The sequence below is a fragment of the Geotrypetes seraphini genome, chromosome 10, assembly GCF_902459505.1.
Source record: "Geotrypetes seraphini chromosome 10, aGeoSer1.1, whole genome shotgun sequence".
Classification (NCBI taxonomy): Eukaryota; Metazoa; Chordata; class Amphibia; order Gymnophiona; family Dermophiidae; genus Geotrypetes; species Geotrypetes seraphini.
In genome coordinates this window covers 56,093,601-56,115,940 of record NC_047093.1, presented here as the reverse complement: position 1 = coordinate 56,115,940, position 22,340 = coordinate 56,093,601, and the positions used below count along the sequence as shown (strand labels likewise).

The 22,340-nt window shown below is 44.7% G+C and overlaps 1 protein-coding gene across 3 annotated transcripts in view; it reads left to right on the top strand.

The window, feature by feature from the left end:
- The window catches only part of TSC1 (TSC complex subunit 1), an 83,107-nt gene that overhangs the window by 7,319 nt on the left and 53,448 nt on the right, over positions 1-22,340 (top strand). For all 3 annotated transcript variants that reach the window (XM_033960235.1, XM_033960236.1, XM_033960234.1), the window contains 5 exons: positions 9,140-9,292; positions 13,410-13,554; positions 14,904-15,058; positions 15,391-15,464; positions 20,639-20,817. In XM_033960235.1, coding sequence (XP_033816126.1) covers positions 9,140-9,292; positions 13,410-13,554; positions 14,904-15,058; positions 15,391-15,464; positions 20,639-20,817 — 706 coding nt within the window. The remainder of the gene's footprint in view (positions 1-9,139; positions 9,293-13,409; positions 13,555-14,903; positions 15,059-15,390; positions 15,465-20,638; positions 20,818-22,340) is intronic.

Below are 22,340 nucleotides of genomic sequence, written 5' to 3'. Positions count from 1 at the left end.
CTCTTCTAACAGACAGGGGTGCCTGGCTGAGCGGTGCCGGCTTTAGGTGAACACCTGGGCCCTCCCAGGTCCCTTCTCCACCCTACCCTCCGGAGGATTGAGGGATTCATTGGGCTCTGCTGTCTTCTTTCCAGTATAAAAAAAAAAAAAAAAAAAAAGACAGAGCCTGTTAGTACTGTGCTGTTCCTGTTTGGTCAGCTAGAATTACAACTGCCAGCCATAACTTCGCGTTTTAGAAGTCGCGTTTTTTGGGGTGAGTACTTCTGCTGATATTTGTTTCCCCGCTCCGCGTTCCGACTATCCGACCGAGTTGCGACGTTGACCGAGGGCGGGTCGGGGTCGCGGGTTAAGGACGGGTTTGTAAACGAGCAGAAAAATAATGGCGGCAGAAGCTGCAAAGCGGTGTTCTCGCTGTGGGAAGCGAAGGACACTGCTAGGTCTGTGCTCAGCCGGGTGTTCAGATACACCGGCTGAGGCTTCTCAGGCAGCAGAAGTGGCTCAGTCCCGCGTTGGGGAAGCGCAAGTGATTTTCCCTTCCCTTGCGGTTGAGTCGGCCAAACACCAGACTGCTGGGACAGAGGAGGGGAAGCCAGCGGAGGTAGTAGCGTCAGGGACGCTGGGAGGAGCCGCGGGTCCGCTCCTCTGTTCGGATCAGACTGGGTTGGCTGGATTTGGGCTACCTTCATTTTCGCCAGAATTTGTAATGTTAATGCACCGAGCGTTTATGTTGCAGGGCTCGCAGCCTGCTCAGCCGGTGCCTATGAGTATGTCGGAGCGTCCGGTTCCATCTACTTCCACTTCTGGTTTTGCTGCCAAACCTTTGTGTTCGGCTGCGGTTCTTGCGGCTTCTCCCGGAAATTCACGGGTAGCAAAAAAGCGCAGACTCGCAGCCGAGGACGAGGGAGATACTATTCCAGTCTCTCCGTTATCTCTTCCGGACTCCCTTGAAGAGGGTGAGGTATTGGACTTGGACGATACCCCGGGTAGGGAAGTAGATGATCCGTCCGCTCTACGTCTTTTTCATAGGGAAGAACTTTCTTCATTAATTTCTAAAGCGCTGCAAGGCTTAAACATCTCGCAAGATGAGGCTGCTAATTCTGGTTCCACCAATCCCCTTATGACAGGGACACGAAAGCCACCCAGGTCCTTCCCAGTGCATGAGGCTATGCAGGAACTTATTACGGCGCAGTGGGACACGCCGGAGGCAAGTCTGAGGGTAGCAAAGGCCATGCGGCTATTGTACCCGGTGGCTCAGAAAGAACTTGAAAAATTTCAATTACCCAGGGTTGACGCGCTGGTGGCCGCAGTTACCAAAAAGACTACCTTACCGGTTGAAGGGGGAGTTGCTTTAAAGGATACTCAGGACAGGAAGCTTGAATCTTCTCTGAAAATGTCCTTCGAGGTAGCTGCGGTCACTCTACAGGCCGCAATTTGTAGTTCATACGCGGCACGAGCGTGTCTGCAGTGGTCTCAGTTAATGACTGATAATTTAATCGAGTCGGGTGGTTCGGTTCCAGTAGAACTGGCTGATTTGGAGTCAGGTCTGGCATATTTAGCAGATGCTTTATATGATATTATTCGGGCTTCCTCAAAACAAATGTCTCTGGCGGTGGTTTCTCGTAGATCTTTATGGCTCCGTAATTGGGCAGCAGATGCAGCGTCTAAGCTCCGGCTCATAAAGCTCCCTTTTAAAGGCCGTTTGCTTTTTGGGGAAGATTTGGATAAATTAATTAAGGATTTTGGGGATACCAAAACCCAACGGTTGCCGGAAGATCGGCCTAGACCCACGTTGAAATCCTCCACCTCGAGACAGCGTTTCCGATATCGGACAGGTAAACCGGGTTTTAGGTCCACGTATGGTTCCTTCTCTTCTTCAAGGCCTAGGTTTCCGCAGAAAGGTTCCTTTCGTGCAGCGAAACCTCCTTCAGCTCAGTCAGCCCGTGCCCCAGCAAATCGGTCTTCACAATGACGGGGTCTTGGCTCCCTCCGCTATTCCCTTAGGGGGAAGGCTGTCGGCTTTTGTAGCGGAGTGGGCCAATATCACGTCGGATCAGTGGGTGCTAGAAATCATTCGAGAAGGTTACAAATTAGAGTTCGTCTCTCCCGTCGCCGATTCTTTCTTGGTGTCCCCATGCAATGGGGTAACCAAAAGGGACTCGGTACGAATGACCCTTCAGGTGCTTCTAGATCTGGGGGCGGTGGTGCCGGTGCCACAGGAAGAAGTGGGACTCGGCAGATATTCCATTTACTTCATTGTGCCAAAGAAAGGGGGGTCGTTCAGACCGGTGCTGGATCTCAAACGAGTCAACGAATTTCTCAGTATCCGTCATTTTCGGATGGAGACAGTTCGGTCTGTCATTGCGGCGGTGAGGCCGGGGGAGTTCCTCACTTCCCTCGATCTCAAGGAGGCGTACCTCCACATTCCGATTTGGCCCCCGCATCAGAGGTTTCTGCGGTTTGCGATCCTAGGCCAGCATTATCAATTTCGGGCGATGCCCTTTGGTCTGGCAACAGCTCCTCGCACTTTTTCAAAGGTGATGGTGGTTGTGGCAGCATGTCTCCGCAAGGAGGGGATTCGAGTTCACCCTTACTTAGACGATTGGTTGATCCGCGCCTCTTCAAGGCAGGAAAGTTTGTCGGTGACTCAGAGCGTGATTTCTCTCCTTCAGTCTTTGGGGTGGATCATCAACTTTCCAAAGAGTTCGCTGTCCCCGTCCCAATCCTTAGTGCATTTAGGGGTGATGTTCGATACTTGTCGGGGAAAGGTGTTTCTACCCCGAGAGCGGGGAGAGAAGTTACAGTCTCAGGTTCGTCTACTTCTCGAATCCCCGAGACCTCGGGTTTGGGATTATGTACAGGTTCTAGGCTCGATGGTGGCGGCTATAGAGGTGGTACCCTGGGCTCGGTTCCACATGAGGCCGTTGCAAATGTCTCTTCTTTCACGGTGGTCCCCGGCGTCCCAGGATTACGATCTGCGTCTCCAATGGACTCCTCGAGCGGCTTCCAGCATGCAGTGGTGGCTCAACGAGTTCAATCTTTTTCGGGGCATGCCGTTGGCGACGCCGGATTGGGTCGTAATCACGACAGATGCCAGTCTTCGGGGCTGGGGGGCTCAGTGCCTACAAGCATCGATCCAGGGGGTTTGGTCCTCGGTAGAGGCCCAGTGGTCGATCAATATGCTGGAGTTGAGAGCTATCAGGCTGGCGCTTCTGGCATTTCAGTCCAGGATTCAGGATCGTCCAACCAGGATCTTTTCGGACAGCGTCACAGCAGTGGCGTATATCAATCGGCAGGGGGGTACCCGAAGTGCTCAGTTAGCCGAAGAGGCAAGGCTGTTGTTTCAGTGGGCAGAGACGCATGTGCCTCTCCTCTCGGCGGCATACATTGCGGGTCACGAAAATATTCAGGCAGACTTCCTCAGCAGAAATCGTCTCGATCCAGGGGAGTGGGAGCTGTCCGCTCAGGCGTTCGATATGCTTGTCCTAAAGTGGGGGCTCCCGGAGATAGATCTCATGGCCTCGTCTCGCAATGCAAAGCTGCCTCGGTTCTTCAGCCGACGAAAGGAACCAAACTCGGAGGGGGTAGACGCGTTATCTCTCCCGTGGCCTCCAAATTCCCTCCTATACATATTTCCTCCTTGGCCGATGATAAGTCGGGTGTTACAACGCATCGCTCTCTTTCAGGGACAGGTGATCCTGGTAGCTCCGGATTGGCCACGTCGTCCGTGGTACGCAGATCTGATGCAACTATATGCGGGCGATCGTTTGAAATTTCAGGTGACTCGGGACTTACTAACTCAGGGTCCAATCTCCATAGAAGATCCGTCCCACTTTGGTCTTACGGCCTGGCTATTGAACGGTCACGGCTAAGGAATAGAGGTTATTCTGAGCAGGTGATTGCCACGCTTCTTCAAGCAAAGAAGCTTTCCACGTCTACCTCCTATGCTAGAGTCTGGAAAGTTTTTGACTCGTGGTGTGGGAGGCACGGGATTTCGCCCTTTCGGGCGTCTCTATCGGCTATTCTTTCCTTTCTGCAAGAGGGCGTAGCTAAAGGGTTGGCCTATAATTCTCTGAAGGTTCAGGTAGCGGCCATTGCTTGTTACAGGGGCCGGATTTCTCGTTTGACGCTGGCATCACAGCCCGATGTAGTCCAATTTTTAAAAGGAGTTCACCATATTAGACCTCCTATGAAGAGACCGTGTCCCTCATGGAGTCTTAAGCTGGTCCTTGGGAGGTTACGAATGGTGCCTTTTGAGCCTTTATCCATGGCTACGCTAAAAGATGTCACTTTGAAAACAGTGTTTTTGGTGGCTATGGCTTCGGCAAGACGGGTGTCTGAATTGCAGGCGCTATCTTGTAGGGATCCTTTTTTGCGGATTTCGGATGCTGGTGTATCGGTTCGAACAGTACCGTCCTTCTTGCCGAAAGTGGTGTCTTCCTTTCATATGAACCAGTGTTTATTCCTCCCGGCCTTTCGGAAGGAAGATTGGGGGGAGCAGTACTCGTTGTTGCGTCTCCTGGATGTGCGCCGGATGATTCTACATTATTTGGGGGTGACTAACGACTTTCGCCGGTCGGATCACCTCTTTGTTTTGTTCGCGGGGAAAAACAAAGGAATGGCCGCGTCGAAAGCTTCCATTGCGCGTTGGGTCAAGGAGACGATTGCTTCGGCTTATTTGTTGACAGGGAAGCAAGTACCAGAGCAACTTCGTGCTCATTCAACTCGGGCTTTAGCTACGTCATGGGCGGAGTCTGGGGGTCTTTCCTTAGAGGAGATTTGCAGGGCGGCTACTTGGTCGTCGGGAAATACCTTTTCAAAGCATTACCGGTTAGATGTGGCAGCCAGTGAGGAGGTTAGTTTTGGCGCTTCAGTGATTGCGGAAGCAGCATTAACTTCCCACCCGATTTAAGTTTTGCTTTGCTACATCCCACTTGTCTGGATTCATCTGCTGCTTTGCTAAGGAAGGTAAAATTATGTTCTCACCTGTTAATTTTCTTTCCTTTAGAAGCAGCAGATGAATCCAGAGCCCCACCCTTTAACTTCAATATCTATATAGGTGTTCGGGGGCAGTCTTTGTTTATTTTCCAATTGAGTTATTGTTGGTAGTTGTTCAGTAAGGTCTCATTGTTGCGTTTGATACTGGAAAGAAGTTTTTTAAGCTGCTCATTCTCCTATCTCGGGATGCTTGGGCAAGGAGCATAACTGAATGGACAGAGAGAATACCGGGCTATAAGGCCAACGGTTAATCAGTTTCTCTATCTCCACCTGCTGGTCGATGTGAGCTATTCCCACTTGTCTGGATTCATCTGCTGCTTCTAAAGGAAAGAAAATTAACAGGTGAGAACATAATTTTACCTTACTTTTTTCATAAATATTATAAAATATTAAATATACCACCCTCTGACTTATAACAAACTCCTATTTCAACAGACAACCCAGGCAAATGCCCTTGTAGCCCCGAAAACCTGGATAATCGGTTCAGTGTTATTTAAAATGTCCTTGCCAAACTGGTGCTTCCTGGATTAAACTCCTGCTTTCATGATAAGATCTTGTTCTCTCTTGAATAACAACTGATGGAATGTTCTGTAGGAATGCCCTACAATAAACACACACGCAATCTTAGAGTCAGGAGGAGACGCTTCAAATGAATGGTCTCTCCCTCTTTTTATTGAGAATCATATCTCCAATAATTACTTAGTTAATGCTCTACAAGGTTATAATTTCATAATGCATTTACAGTGAGGATTAAACCATTGTTTATCTATATCATGTGTGTCTCAAGGCTACTATCTCACGTGACATATGAATACATAATAACAATTATAATAAAGTGATTCCCAATGTGTACCTTTCTGATATGTCTCAAATCTTACTATGGCAAGTGACAGTCCAAAGGTTATAATGCATGCTTCTTAAGCTCTCTTGATTAGCCTTGCTCAGGCAAAGAAAGTCTGATTGTTGCCCATATAAGGGATGCTTAAACAAGATAAGAGAAAAAGGGTAAATGTATGTCTGGTTAATATATGGTAAGGGAGGGGGGAATGCCTCAGCCTTCTGCTCAAGGTGCAACCTTTGTCCTTGCTTAGAATGTATTCGTGGCAGGAGGGAGAGGAAATGAGAAACAGGGCCTCAGAACCAAACCCAGGCCTAGATCCACACACAGGCCTCGATCCGCACACAGGGCCTAGGTTGGTGTGCCGACCTGGCCTGCGTTCAGAACCACCTGCATGTTAACCTTGCCTGTGTTCTGATGCCCTGGATCAGAACTTATCAGATCTCCATCCCTACAATGTTCAAGCCAGCCTTTTTTGGGGCAACAAGGGCATTTGCCTGGGTTGTCTGAAATAGGTGTTTGGTATATTTAATATTTTATAATATTTATGAAAAAAGTAAAGTTGATTAAGAAATTATTAATGTTGTGTGCGTATATGTATTAGTTTTTCTCCTTCTAAATGTATGTTATGTGGTTAAACAAAAAAATAGGGAAAGATTTGTATTTGAATACGTCCGTTAGCAGTATTGATTGATGAATATGCATGAGGCAGATTTTCATATAATAGGTGACAAGCATGCAAATCTGCCATATGCATATTCATTAGGAATGTATTGAAAACCCAATTGACTGGTGGACTCTCAGGACAGGTCTAAGAACCACTGTGCTAGCCAATGCCCGGTTAGCATTGAATATCCAGCTTGTGCTAGCCAGCCAGTGAAAACCCAGGTACTCGGTGCTATTTGCTGGAAATGAATATTCAGTCAGTTCTGATGGCAATTACCACACTGCTTGCTATTGGCTGAAAATCACCTGGAAAGTGATTTTAAATAATGCTATTGTGTTCACTTTTGCCTCACTTTTTTCATTGAGACACTAAATGCTGAGCTGTTTTAAAGTGTTCTGTACAAAGGACTGTCTTTAGTACAGTGTAACATGCACTGACATCTCCAGCTGCTGCAGATTATATAAACGAATCAAAATTAAAGTAAACAGGACCTGGATATATTTCACATTCATCGTTGATGAATGTGAAATATATCCAGGTCCTGTTTACTTTAATTTTGATTCGTGAATATTGAGGCTGGTAAAAAACATTGAAGGACTATTAGCCATAGAGTGTTATGCAGATTATATAAAGTCATGTGAAAAAATTAGGACACTCCGTGAAATATTCAGTTCTTTCTTAAGAAATGTTCTCACATCGATGTCGAATCCTTCTTTTTTTTATCTCTGGAAAAGAAAGTGATTGCTTGTAAACAACAAAAATTTTTCTTGTTTTATTCATGAAACAAGATATCTACAAAAATATGTATTCTAACTGAGGAATAAATTAGGACACTCTAATAGCTAGTATTATCCCCTTTGGCTGAAATAACTGCAGTGAGATACTTCTTGTAGCCATCTACCAGTCTCTGACCGGTCTGAGGAAAGTTTGGCCCATTCCTCAATGCAAAATTCTTTCAGCTGTGAGATGTTTGAGGGGTTTCTTGCATTTACAGCCCATTTCAAATCACCCCACAGCATCTCAATGGAATTAAGATCAGGGCTTTGACTCGGACGCTCCATTTCTTAGTTTTCATTTGGTCTTTGGTGGATTTTCTGGTATGTTTTGGGTCATTGTCGTGTTGCAGGGTCCAGTGCTGCTTCAGTTTTAATTTTCTTAGATGGTCTCGCATGTTCCTTAAGCACCCTCTGATACACCGTATAATTCATGGTGAATTCTATTATGGTGAGCTGGCTAGGTCCTGCTGCAGCAAAGCATCCCTAAACCATGGCACTTCCACCTCCATGCTTCAGTTGGTATAAAGTTCTTTTCCTGGAATACTGTATTTGGTGTATGCCAAACATGTCTTTTCTGGTGTCCAAATAATTAAATTTTAGACTCAATCTATCCATAGAACACTATTCCAGAAGTCCTGGTGTTTCTCTACGTTCTCTCTGGCAAACTTCAGTCTGACCTTGATGTTTCTCTGAGAGCAAAGGTTTCCTCTTGCACACTTCCCATACAAGTTAAATTGGTGCAGTCTCTTTCTGATTATAGAGGCATGCACTTTCACATCAACAGTAGCAAGAGCCTGCTGTAGGTCCTGTGATGACATTTTAGGTTTTTTTTGGAGACTTTCTTTTAGCATCTTGCGGTCTGCTATGGGGGTCAACTTGCTTGGACGGCCAGACCTGGGCATGTTGGCAGTTGTTTGGAAAGTCCTCCACTTGTACACTATTTTCTAGACCTTGGAATGGCTAATGTTGTCAAATTCTTTTGAGATTTTTAAAAATTCCTTACCAGACTTATAAGCTGCTACAATCTTCTTTCTGAAGGCCTCAGACAGCTCTTTTGATCTCACCATAGTGTTCACTCTCACCGCAGAAGTCAAGAGCACACCAAATGTCTGAAGTTTAAGTAGGGCAAACCTCCTTCAAAATGCTGAGTAATGATCTAATCATGTGCACCTGATGTGATACATCTGTGTGTGATTTGAGCCACTTTAAGTAGGAGGATATGTGGTGGGGTCCTAATTTATTACTCAGTTAGAATACATATTTTTGTGAATATCTTGTTTCATGAGTAAATCAAGGAAATATTTTGTCGTTTACCTGCAATTACATCACTTTCTTTTCCTAAGATGATAAAAAATGACATCTATGTGAACATTTCTTAAGAAAGAACTGAATATTTCTTGGTGTATACAGCTAGTCTAGTAGTCATGGCCAAGGCCAGATTTCTCTTTACTTGAAAATTTTGTGTAAATGTTTTGAACTGATTCTAGTTTGACTTCACAAAGCGAACACTGCCTTCAGTATTTTAAATTAGAGCTTCCCAAATTGGATTGTGACCTCCCCACATTTTGGGTCACAATCTGGATGGGCACTTCATTGGTTGACAATGTCCTGTACCACCTAGGTGTTGTAAGCTTTCTATGGCTATACAAATACAGTCATGGCCACAAAAATTGAGTGCTGGTTCTAGACAAGTGTTACATTGTTCCACTGTCTGTCCTATAGCTTGTTAAAAGGCATATGTTAGAATTGCAAAGGTCAAAGTGATGGTTTCATAAGTGTTTGTGCTGTTGTACTGGTCAACAGGCTTGGTTTTTACTTGGGTACAAACAAGCTATTCCCATTTCTGCCAATCTCACTCTTTAGCACCTTTTGGACAAAATGAATGAGTATCTGAGCAAAAGTACTTCTCGCCTTCCCACACTGACACTACTGGGTCATGTGATCAGACGCCAGCCCTCCTGGAAACACAAGCTGTCGCATGCACCGGTATTTCTCTCCTTACTCAAGTGTCTTAAGGTAGGAACATGCTAATACCCTAAGGGAGAGTAACACAACTTGGGAAAGGGGGAGGGGGTTGTAAGTATAAGTTATAATGTTGAATTGTTTCCTGCTCTATGTCTGCCTGGAAATTATTTCCTGGTGAGTTCGAGGTTTAGGTCTAAACATTATTTTTGTTCAACTGATATCTTAACTCAACTTGCTGTTTCTATATTGGCCACTGTGTTAAAATAAACTCTTGTAGAATTTTTAGTCTTAAGGTTTGCCAGTGAAGGTGTGGGAGCTCACCTGACTGCCATAGGAGCCAGGTTTATAGGATTTTTATCGGGAGTGGGTCCATATCGCCTCCCAGACCAAGGTTATTTGAGAAGGCTATGCTCTGGAGTTTGCTTGTCCCATAGAGGGATGCCTTTTGTGGAGACTCCTCATTGGGCTTGTTGGTAGTCCAGAGTGTTTTGAATGACTCTTCAGAGGCTTGTGCATTTACAGGCGGTGGTCTGGGTACCGTAGGAAGAAAGGGCAAGTCACTCAGTCTTCCATAGCCCCAGGTACGTTAGCTAGATTGTGAGCCCACCGGGACAGAGAGGGAAAATGCTTGAGTACCTGATTGTAAAACCGCTTAGATAACCTTGATAGGCGGTATATAAAATCCTAATAAAACTTGAAAATAAAACTTGTCTAGGCCATTAGGAAAGATAGTTTTGGACTGTTCTGAATTTTAAAAAGTGTGACTTGAGCTCTTAAGACGAGTTCCTCTTTTTGAATGGTCATTGTAACCATACAGCCCAGGGAGTTCCTCTCTTCACTGGATTTGACAGAACCCTCTCTGCATATTCTGATTTGTTAGGTGCATCAGAATCCTTTGTTTCACTGTTTTAGGACAGCATTATCTGGTGGTGGTGTTTTTGTTTTGTTTTGTTTTTTTTAGGGGGTTGTGTGCTCCCCTTTTGGTCTTGCTACTGCTCCCAGAACCTTCTCCAAGGTAATGGTGGTGGCAGCAGCCCTTCGAAGAGAGGGAATCGTGGTGCACTTGTAAATGGACAACTGACTTATTTGAGCAAAGTTGTATCGGGGAAAGTCTCAAGGTCACCTGCAGAGTTGTAGAGGTCCTGCAATCAGACTGGGTGTGAAACCTAACCAAGAGTCATCTTCAGCAGCTCAGCATCTGGAGTACTTAGTGAGTTTCATCACAAACTTAAGTCATGCTTATCAGCTGGAGGCCAGAATTCAGAAGCTGCAGTCGCAGGTGTACTTGTTGCTCCAGTCTCGCAATCTTCAGGCCTGATAGTATCTGTAAATACTGGGTTCAATGGATGCTTTTCTGGAGGTGGTCTAATGGGCCAGGGCCCATATGAGGCCTCTTTAGCCAATTTCTCTCTCTCTCTCAATGGAATCTGCATTCGCAGGTCTTGAAGGATTAGCTTCATTTCTGGGGTCTAATCTGCCAGTCTTTTTTTTTTTTTTTTTGGGGGGGGGGGGGTGACTCTTGATCTCCCTCAGTGAACACTGGCCATGATAAGACGTGAGCCTTACAGGTTGGGGTGCCCGTTGTGCAGGTCAGGTGGTGCAGAGTGTGGTGGGAGCAGGAAGCTCACTTATTCATTCAATGTTTGTTTGTTTGTCCCCTGCCCTTATCCAGGGTGTGTTACACATTTACATACAAAATACAAGAGTACAGGTTACATTCAATACATATCAATAAAAACATCACCGTAAAGCAAATACACATATACATACAAGATATAAAAATACATGAACATACAAGTTGCTTCAACGACAAAACATTGTAGTCTAAAAAAACTGGCCAGATCATAAAATACATCAAAATATAAAATTGCATGTCACATAAGTTACCTTCTAAAACACATCAGACCATGGATTATATTAGTGACCAGCACTCTGCACTCAACAGTCACCACTCATCCTCCCTCAGCCAATCTCGGACCCTATCATACAGAACAAGTGTCTTTAAGTACTTTCTTAAAGTTTGGTAAATTTTGCTGCTGACTAATATATTCTGGGAGTTTGTTCCATTCCCTGGGACCGATACAGTGGAAAACACTATTCCTTGGATGATGAAAGTCTTAAGTCCCATACAGAGGGAACAGACAAATCCCCATGATGAATTGACCAGGTGTTTGGGAGCCATCTTCTGTAAGCACATGAAGGCATTTACTAGTAACTTGTAACATATCCTATCCCTACTTTCAGCCAATAAAATATTTTCAGCCAATAAAATATTCCATTACATGCTCATGTCTTCCCAATTTAAACAGAGCGTACTACTGAATTCTGGGCTAACTGTAGCACGCACAAAACAGACTCCTTGTACTCCCAAAAACATCAAACTACAATAATCAAAAACAGATAATACCATCGACTGCAACACTGTCTTAAAAGAGCCGCCAAATAAGGCCTAAGTCTATTCACTAACTGTTACACCCTCCGAACTATTGCTAGCACCTGCCCTCTCAGAGTAAGACCTGAATCCACCAGTACACTGAGATACTTAACCTCCCATCTTACCAACACTCTTTCCCCCAGTAACTGAACTGCCTCCGGGACATTGGCACCCAAGGTTCTCAGGTTCTCGCAACACACAACACCTGTGTCTTCTGAATACTTAATTTCAAACGATTGCAGTCCATCCAGTGTTTAATCGCTACCACTACCAACTATAAGCATGCCGCTGCCCCATATATTTAAATGTGTTTAAAACCCGAGTGATTCAGTTAGCGCTGAGTGCCCTTCAGGTTGTCAGACAGTATCCTGACAATATCTCGCATGACTAGTCAGGGAGGCACAAAAAGCCTTCTAGTGGCCCAGGAAATGACTCTCCTGATGTCATGGGTGGAGGGCTCGGAGCTTAAAAATTGCTCAACAATTTGATTAAATTGACTACAGCACTTTAAATAAGCACTTTGTGGCATAAAGCACTTTTATAGGAAAGCACTTTACAAAATTATTAAGAGTTCACAGCAGGTCCAATGAGGAGGCTAGTGCCGAAAGTTCTATAGTTATTGAAAACACTTGGCTGATACTGGCACTTCTGAGGTCCTTGCTACACTCAAAGGATATGATACTATGTTGACTTGAACTGTTGTGTATATTATAGTATCTACACATTTGGCTGCATGATAATGCCCTGTATTGGTAGCATGGGATATTGCTACTCCTTGGGTTTTGGCCAGGTACTAGTGACCTGGATTGGCCACCGTGAGAACAGACTACTGGGCTTGATGGACCATTGGTCTGACCCAGTAAGGCTATTTTTATGTTCTTATCCCCCCCCCCCCCCCCAGGCTCATGGGACTCCACGGGGATGGAACCGGGGTTCCTGAGGCCTAGAAAGAGAATTAGTAGAAGCTAGACAAAATTATGGAAAACAATGTCCTACCAGCTACAGCAAGGGAGATGTTCATTTTGAGGGGGGCTAAGCTCAAAGTGGGAGGCCCAGCCCTCTCTCAAGGTTATGCCACCAATTGTGTTTAGTACAAAATGAAGTACTTGCTAAGTTTGTTTTGGGGCTTCCAGTTCCATTTTGGTACATTTTTCTTATGCATCCATTGTTCTGAAAAGTCTCTCTCAATTCTGCTTTAAATGATTTTGATTCTATATTGTTTGATTCTTTACTCATTGCTTAAAAATCATTTGTGGATCTTAGAAGGACCTCTCAGAAGTTAACCTATGCCAGATGGTGGAACCAGATTTGTTTGCTCCACAGATAAGAGTTGGATTTTTTTGGCAATAAAGCTCATATTTCTTTTAACAAGAAATGGTTAACCCTATAGTGACATGACCTAATGTCTATTCTAATTCTTTCTGGTGATGTATGCATCTCTTATTTTTGTTTACTGTTTGTTTTTATTGTATTTTATTGTTGGTTTAAATAAACTAAGACTTAAAAAAAACCCAAAACTGTCAGAAGCAATTGCTGCTTTTTATGGAGGGATGGGCGGGGATGGAGGAGATTCTAGTGGGGACAGGCGGGATACTCGGTAGTTATCGGTCTCCATCTGCTGAACGGAGTGTGTAATACCCATCTGTGCTGGTCTAGAGGGACTAAAAGAAAGCAAATTAGCAGGTAAGAATTAATTTCTCCTTAACCTTTGCCTGGCCTTCTTTCCTCTTGCAGACAGAAATCGATATTATTGTCCTCACCACAGGGATATTGGTGTTGATTACAATGCTGCCAATGATCCCACAGTCGGGGAAGCAATACCTGTGTGACTTTTTTGACATCTTTGGCCGACTGTCATCCTGGTGCTTGAAGAACCCAGGTGAGGGGATTTTCTTATTCATAAATCTTTGGCATGTTTTTTCCTTACTGCAAGTATAGGGCTCTGAAAACAGGTCTGCAGTAGCTTGGATTCTGAAGTTCTTCAGCCTAATAAGACTAGGTTTTCAGGTTGTTAGATGACTTCGAGAACTTCTTAGGAAGCTTTAAGAAATTGGTTCCCCCCCTCCAAGTTACTGTCTACTCATGTGACTTCCAATATGTGCAGGAAAGACTCCTATTGCATATATATGTGGAACTCTTTTTATGGCTTGCCATCACACATGAATGCATTTAGACATCTTGTAATGGGAGGTTTCTTTAGTATTTCTCATGCCTTTCCAATGAATTGTGATTTACATTCAGGTATAGTAGATATTTCCCTGCTCCTGGAGGGCTTACGGTCTATGGGACCTTTTTAGCTTAAAAAAAGGCGTAGCATGCACTAAAAACATTTTATAGCTATGGATGACTTGGCATTTAATGCATGCTAAGCTATAGTAAAATGACCTTAGTTTGTATCTAGATTGCACAAGGCCAGTATTTGAACCCTGATCTCTAGTTCTCAGCCTTCTGCTATAACCACTCCAGTCTTGCTTGTTCTGGTCCTTTGTTTTCCTCTCACTAGTTATTTCTTGTTCATATAACTTCTTTCTGAAGAAGAGGATACCTGAGATTAGTTGCCACACGGTCAGTTCTTTAGCTAGTAAGTACAAATGGTGGCACTCTGAACTCACCTACTGAAAAGAGAATCTAATGAGGCATGTACTCACAGAGCCTCACAACCAGAATTTAAATGTAATGTTCCCTTTTTGGAAGAATCTCTAGTTGGTGCTCTCTAAGCTTACATATCTTATTAGAATGAATCCTTATGCCTGGATGGAAGAATCTCTAGTTGGTGCTCTCTAAGCTTACATATCTTATTAGAATGAATCCTTATGCCTGGATGCGACTTGAGTCTGGTAATCAAAACATTGCTTTCATGCAAAATACTTGCTTTTAAATGATTTAAAAACATTTAGAGAAAGCCACTTGAGATTATGGTGATGCTCTTGTTGGGTTTTTTGCATATGAATCCAGGTGATTATAGTATTATAGGCCTATAGTTTGTGTGCTGGAATATAGGCTGGTATGTTAGAACATGAAATTAGCTATATACCAGATGCCTTGGGAAGGGCATGTGTCTAAATCTCTATGAATGTGCATTCTGTGGCACCTATCCTACTGTACAGTCTTGCAATGGTCTACATCTCTCACTGCCAGACAGGACTGTCTGTAGATCTCTGATCTTACTAGGTAGAAAATATGCAAAATATTCTTATGAGAGCTTGGCAATGCTATCTCCTTCTACAGGTCATGTGGCAGAGATCTACCTTGTTCATCTCCATGCCAGTGTTTATGCACTCTTCCATCGTCTCTATGGAATGTATCCATGCAACTTTGTCTCTTTTCTGCGCTCCCACTACAGTATGAAGGAGCACTTGGAGACCTTTGAAGAGGTGATCAAGGTAAAACAGTATTTTTGATTTTACGATCAGTCTCTGTCCTCATGTAGAGTTCTTATCCCTGAAAAATAAACAAATGACCCCCTTCCCCCTGCTTTTAAGCAAGTCTTCTGTTGCTGTATGAAGTACTTGGGGATATATGGCAGTAGTGAAGGCAAAGCCTGCAGAATGCAAAGTTGCATGTTGTGATGCTTCTAGTTGTTAGATTTGACTCTGCTTTTGGGAAGAGAAACTGATTTTATTCCAGAGTTCAGGAGAGTATGTAGAGTCTCTGGTGTAAGAATGGTTCATCCCATTTTTTTTTTTTTTTAATTGCTGTTTTTTTTCTTTCTCAGCCAATGATGGAACATGTAAGAATCCACCCAGAGCTAGTGACTGGATCTAAGGACCATGAACTGGACCCAAGCAGGTACTGTTTCTTCAGTGCTTGGCCTTAAAGGGGTGAATCCCTTGGCTTGCACCTGGCTCTTGCTGTGAGGCTGCAGAAAGAGGTGTCTTTAGCTGGTGATGCCAAAAATGAACAAGAGTTGAGAATCCTGACATGTCTGTGTACAGTTCAAATATGTAAGACTTTGCAGGCTCTTTGTGTGCTCCTAGCCATCACAGTAACAATTTTGTTTGTCTGACTTGGGTGCATGTGTGAACAGAGTTCAAGAATTGTCTGTAGCCACTGGTTAAGATTTGCTATAGCAATAACAACTTATATGGAGGATGCAGGAACATGAGGACCTAGAGTAAAATTATAAACTAATAGTCAAGGTAGCTTAAGACAGTAGCAACAGAGAATACAGAGGAACAGGAGAAGCTGCAAGGCTGAAATGCCTAATATGAAATGAGGTACAAGGGATTGGTATTTCATTGCATAACAGTATTCCTATTTTCCTACAGTATGGGCTTTGTACATTAAGAACATAAGAATTTGCCTCCGCTGGGTCAGACCAGAGGTCCATCCCGCCCAGCGGTCCGCTCCCGCGGTGGCCCCTCAGGCCTATTACCTGTGCAGTGGTCCCTGATTATTCCTATAACCTAGCTCAACTCCTATTTGTACCCCTCAATCCCTTTATCCTCTAGGAACCTATCTAAACCTTCTTTGAAGCCCTTTAACGTGCTCTGTCCTATCGCGGCCTCCGGAAGCGCGTTCCATGTGTCCACCACCCTCTGGGTAAAAAAGAACTTCCTAGCGTTTGCTCTAAACCTGTCCCCTTTTAATTTCTCAGAGTGCCCCCTTGTACTTGTGGTTCCCCACATTGTGAAGAATCTGACCCTGTCTACCTTTTCTATGCCCTTCAGGATTTTGAAGGTTTCTATCATGTCTCCTCTAAGTCTCTGCTTTTCCAGGGAGAATAGCCCAGCTTTTTCAATCTATCAGCATATGAGAAGTTTTCCATACCCTTTTATCAGTTTAGTTGCTCTTTTCTGGACTTCCTCAAGCACTGCCATGTCCTTCTTTAGGTATGGCGACCAGTACTGGACACAGTACTCCAGATGCGGGCGCACCATTGCACGATACAGTGGCATGATGACTTCCCTTTTTAATGATAACCAACATTTGGTTTGCTTTCCTTGAGGCCGTCGCGCATTGTGCCGATGCCTTCATTGTTGTGTCTACCATCACCCCCAGGTCTCTTTCAAGGTTACTTACCCCTAGCAGCGATCCCCCCATTTTGTAGCTGAACATCGGGTTCTTTTTCCCTACATGCATGACCTTGCATTTCTCTATGTTAAAGCTCATTTGCCACTTTTTGCCCACCCTTCCAGCCTCATTAGGTCTCTTTGCAGGTCTTCGCAGTCTTCCGCGGTTCTAACCCTGCTGCAGAGTTTGGTGTCATCCGCAAATTTTATAACCTCACATTTTGTTCCCGCCTCCAGGTCGTTAATAAATATATTGAACAGGAGCGGTCCCAGCACCAACCCCTGCGGAACTCCGCTCATGATGCATAGCGAGTCTGAGTAGTGGCCCTTTACTCCAACCCTCTGTTTCCTGCCTGCCAGCCAGTTTTTGATCCATCGGTGGACATCCCCTTGCACCCCGTGGTTCCACAGCTTCTTAAGCAGCCGTTCGTGGGGTACCTTGTCGAAGGCTTTCTGGAAGTCAAGGTAAATGATGTCCATGGATTCCCCTTTATCCATCTGGCTGTTTATTCCCTCAAAGAAGTACAGTAAGTTTGTGAGGCACGACTTTCCCTTGCAGAAGCCGTGCTGGCTCGCCTTCAGCTGTTTTCTATGTGTTCACAGATGCTGTCCTTAACCAGTGCTTCCATCGTCTTTCCCGGAATCGAGGTCAAGCTCACCGGCCTGTAGTTTCCTGGGTCACCCCTTGAACCCTTTTTAAAGATGGGCGTGACATTTGCTATTTTCCAGTCCTCCGGTATCTCCCCAGTTTTTAAGGATAGGTTACAAATTTGGCGAAGTGGTTCCGCTATTTTGTTCCTTAGCTCTTTGAGTACCCTTGGATGGATGCCGTCCGGCGCCGATGATTTGTCGCTCTTTAGTCTGTCTATCTGTCTGAGGACATCCTCTTGTCTTACCTCTAGTTGGACCAGCTTTTCATCCTGATCCCCATTTATGATCTCCTCAGGTTCTGGGATATTGGATGTGTCCTCTCGTGAAGACCGACGAGGAGAACTCATTTAACCTGTCGGCTATCTTTTTCCTCCTTTACCACTCCCTTCTTATCTCCATCGTCCAAAGGTCCCACTTCTTCCCTGGCCGGTTTCTTCCCCTTTACGTACCTGAAGAATGATTTGAAGTTTGTTGCATCCCACGCCAGTCTCTCCTCATATTCTCTTTTTGCTTTCCTAACCACTCGGTGACATTCTCTTTGGTGTCTTTTGTGTTCCTTCTGGTTGTCCTTTGTTTGGTCCTTTTTCCATTTTCTGAAAGATGCTTTCTTGTCACTTATTGCCTTTTTCACCGCATTTGTTATCCACACTGGGTTTTTTGATTGATTCTTTTTGCACTCTTTCCTGAACCTGGGGATGTACAGGTTCTGTGCCTCGTGCACCGTGTCCTTGAGTAGGGACCAGGCTTTTTATACGGTCTCCATCTTCCCTGAGTTGCCGCTGAGTTTCTTTCCCACCATTTTCCTCATGGCATCGTAATTCCCTTGTCTGAAATTGAGTGCTGTCGTTGTGGTTCTTATCACCTTTGTTGTCCCACTTTCTAGTTTGCATTGGATCATGTTGTGATCGCTGTTTCCTAGTGGCGCTAGTACCGCCACCTCCTTTGCGGGTCCCCCTAGCCCGTTGAGGATTAGGTCAAGAGTGGCATCTCCCCGTGTTGGTTCCGTGACCAGCTGTTCCATGAAACAGTCCCTCATAGCCTCCGGGAAATTGGTCTCCCTCATGCAGTTTGAGTGTCCAATACTCCAGTCTATCCCAGGGTAGTTGAAGTCCCCCATCACCACCACACTTCCGCTTTTGCATACCTGCCTCAATTCAGCTTCCAGGTCCTGGTCGATTTCTTCCGGTTGTCCAGGTGGGCGATAGTACAGTCCCAATTTGATGTCTGCTCCAGTTCCCCCTTGTAGCTTAACCCAAAGCGATTCCAAGCCGTCCGCCCTTACTGTTGTTTCCATCCTGGCTGAAGGAATGGAGTCCTTTATATATATCGCTATTCCTCCACCCTTCTTGTGTTTCCTGTCTCTCCTATACCCTGGTATGACCACATCTCATTTGTTGTCATCAGTCCACCATGTTTCTGTGACTCCGATTATGTCCAAGTCCTTTTTACTGGCTATGACTTCCAGCTCTCCCATTTTGGTTCTTAGGCTCCTAGCATTAGTGTATAGGCAATTTAAATCCCGGTTGTATGCCTTCCTCGCTGGTTCTCCTCGTGGTTTGGCACTCCTGCCGACCCTCTCATGGGTTGCCAGCCCCCGAGCCTTGTTATGTTCATCCCCATCCTGCGCTGTGTCTGTGTTGTCCTCAGCCTGCTTCCCCATGTTTGGATGCCCCTCTGGCTCCTGTTGTTCTCTCTGAATCCTGCTTTCTAGGTTCATTTGTGCTTTGGGCCCTTGCATTGCATCCTTGGGTCCTTTTTCCAAAAGTTCCCACTCAGTCCCGAGCCCTCTTTTACAATTCCCTGGTTCAGTATTCTTGTTTGATACTTTGGTCCAATGTGTCGAGGTCAGATCGACTGTCTGCTTTTCCCTTCTCCTCAGTTTAAAGCCAAGTCTATGCCGCTCTGGACGTTGCGTGCCAGCATTCTCGTCCCAGCCGTGCTCAGGTGCAGTCCGTCCCTCCTGTAGAGCTTATTCTTCCCCCAAAAAGTTGTCCAGTTCCGTACAAAGTGGAAACCCTCCTCTTCGTACCATCTCCTCAGCCAACCGTTTATTGCTTGCAGCTCGGTCTGCCTCCTTGCATCCGCCCTCGGTACTGGCAGGATCTCTGAGAAGGCTATCTTCCTTGTCCTCAGCTTCAGTTTCCTTCCCAGGATCTTGAACTGCTCAGTTAGTGTAGTCCTGTTGTAGCTCCTCCTGCTGACGTCGTTGGTTCCAACGTGGATTACTACTGCTGTCTCCTCTGTCTCAGCTCCTTCCAGGATTCTCTCTATTCTGTTGATGACGTCCTTCGTTCTTGCCCCCGGGAGACATGTCACCAGTCGGTCCTCTCTCCCTCCTGCTAAGTGACTGTCCACTTTTCTCAGGATCGAGTCTCCCACTACGATTGCAGACTTCCCCTTCCTCAGTTGTCTCTCTGGTCTCAGGTCTGTATCAGTGGCGCGGTCCGCTAATCCTTCCTCCGGGTTCTGTTGGGTCTCCATCACCTCTGCCTGTCCAGATCCTCCGCAAGGTCCTACTCCCATGGCGTCTGGTGGATTCTGTCCTCCAACTGTTGGATCCCTTCTGATTTGCTGGTTGTCCTGCACCTCCACCATCCTGCAGGCCTCCTCGATGAATTTCTTGAGCTCTCTAACTTGCTCCGTGATGTGGCTCTCTCTGGTGGTATCCTCAATTGTCCATCACAGTTCCTCTATGGTGCGGAGTCCCTCCAGCTCCTGGACCCTGATCTTCAGTCTCCCAACATCCTTCCTCAGGCTATCCAGTTCCTGGCATCGACCGCATATGTACGCCTGCCTCCCGGAGGGGAGGTAGTCATACATATGACACTCGGTGCAGTACACTGGGTAGCTCTGCTGGGTTCCTGCAGCCTCCATCTCCATTCATGAAAGTAGTGACAGCACTTCACCTAGTTTATGGGAATTCTGATGAAAAATGGATCTAAGACAGGCTTGCCGCTTTATTAACAAATGGTGCTGGGTGGAAATAAGCTAGGTTTCGGTATCCTTTGACCTAGGTGGAATGTTTTTCCAGTACCTTTAGCCAGTCACTAGATCAGTTTGACTTAGTACTAGCTAGAGGTTTTGAGGGCATTAAATTGTGACTTCAGGCTAACTAGAGGAAGGGTGCAAGTCTTAAACAGATCCTGTCTCAACAGAAAGCAAAACTCTTGTTTATGGGAGGTTAGGTTGGCAATTACTCAGCTGAACTAGAAGAAAAACAGACTTTGATATCACACTTTTAGCTACAATGTCTTTTTGATTGTAAATGTTTGTTTTGTGCTTGATCAAATCTCTGTGTAGATGGAAACGACTGGAAACTCATGATGTTTTAGTAGAATGTGCCAAAATCTCCTTGGACCCCAGTGAAGCTTCTTATGAAGATGGTTATTCTCCAGTTTCCCAGCGTGGCTCCACCCATTCTTGGCATAGGCTTGCAGACCCTGCCGTTAGCCCCTACATGGATGTGCATAGCAGTTCTGGTAACATCTTGTAATCTCTTCATTTTCCTACGCTTTGCACATTTAAAAAAAAGCTGTGGTCCAGGAACTGAGTTCATATTAGACTACATAGTCACTTCCTAAGGACACTGTTTGCAATTAGGTGAACATAGCCTGTAAGAAGTAGTGTAATGCGATTCTAAGCTCAAGTGTGAACTGCTGAAATCCAGTGAATATTATGCCTAGCACCTCTCCCGACACTGCACAGTGAATATTATGCACAATACCTCCTGACACTGCACAGAGAACAAATATTAAGTACTGCTGCTTTGTAGGCTTGTTTGTCTAAGCTCCCAGGCAAGAAGTCATATGAAATAGCCCAAAGTATAGTATGGTTTCTGGGCAGGGCTGGAGACTGGGCACTTTATACAACTGGGGTACTATAACAAATTTTAATCTCATTAGAAAACTGAGCAAGGCTAATGGGTCATCAGTTTTGTCTTCCTTTATCGTATATTATAGTTATTTTTCTTATGCTTTTTCTTATGTACTTTTTAATTAGTTCTTCTATGTTTTCTGCTGTGTACTCTATTCTTAATTATATGTGAACAGAGTCGAGCTCCACTGGAAGATGACCCGGTATATAAATCATAGATTAGATTAGTAGTGGCAGGGAGCTAACCAAATCCTATCAAGATTTCTCTGCCTTTTTAGCTTAGTAAAAGGTAGATGTCATTGATGGTGACCAAAAACTCACACTGCTAACCAAACTAGTGGTTCTTAACTCTTTCCTCTGAGATCGCTGCGTGGTTGGGCTTTCAGGCTATCCATAATGAATATTCTTGAGGGATTTGGAAAAAGTGCATGCTAATCTTCATGCATATTCATTATGGATAGCCTGAAAACGCAACTGAGCAGGTGGTCCCAGAAGATAGTACTAAACATGTGAATAGACTAGGTAGTGGAGGGAGAGAGAGCTAACAGCAGTAAGACAAACATGGCTTTCTATCTTGATTCTGCTATCTGAGAATAGCCTTGAGTTATATGGATATTAAGAGTTCAGCTAAACTTTAGGAGAAAAAGGCATCTGAGCCAGGAGGTATAATAGTCTCATTAACCAAAGATATCATCTTCTATTCTGCAGTGGGTTATGATGTGGGTAGATGTTCCAAATATCCAGTCTTTTCAGTCACATGAACTTTAGAAAACAGATGTTGAACGCAAAGAAATTTTGAAATGGCTTGGGGGAAAATTTAAGACTCGGCTAATTTTTTTTTTTTTTTTTCTGTTTTTAAAAGCTCAATTAGCTACTTACAGCTCGGTGACTTAAGTTTTCTTTAATATAAAATTTAGACTTGTGTAATCTTAACTGTTTAAATACATTTCTTAAGTATAGCAAATATATCGAATGTTACCGACATATAATTTGCAACAGTCTGTAAGGTTTTTGCTAATTGAATTTAGGCAAATAAATTTATCATCACTGTCCCTGTGTGGTTATAGAGAGAACAAGGGTTAATGACATAGTTTTATCTAGCTAATCCTCTAGTTATACTGGGTTTAAA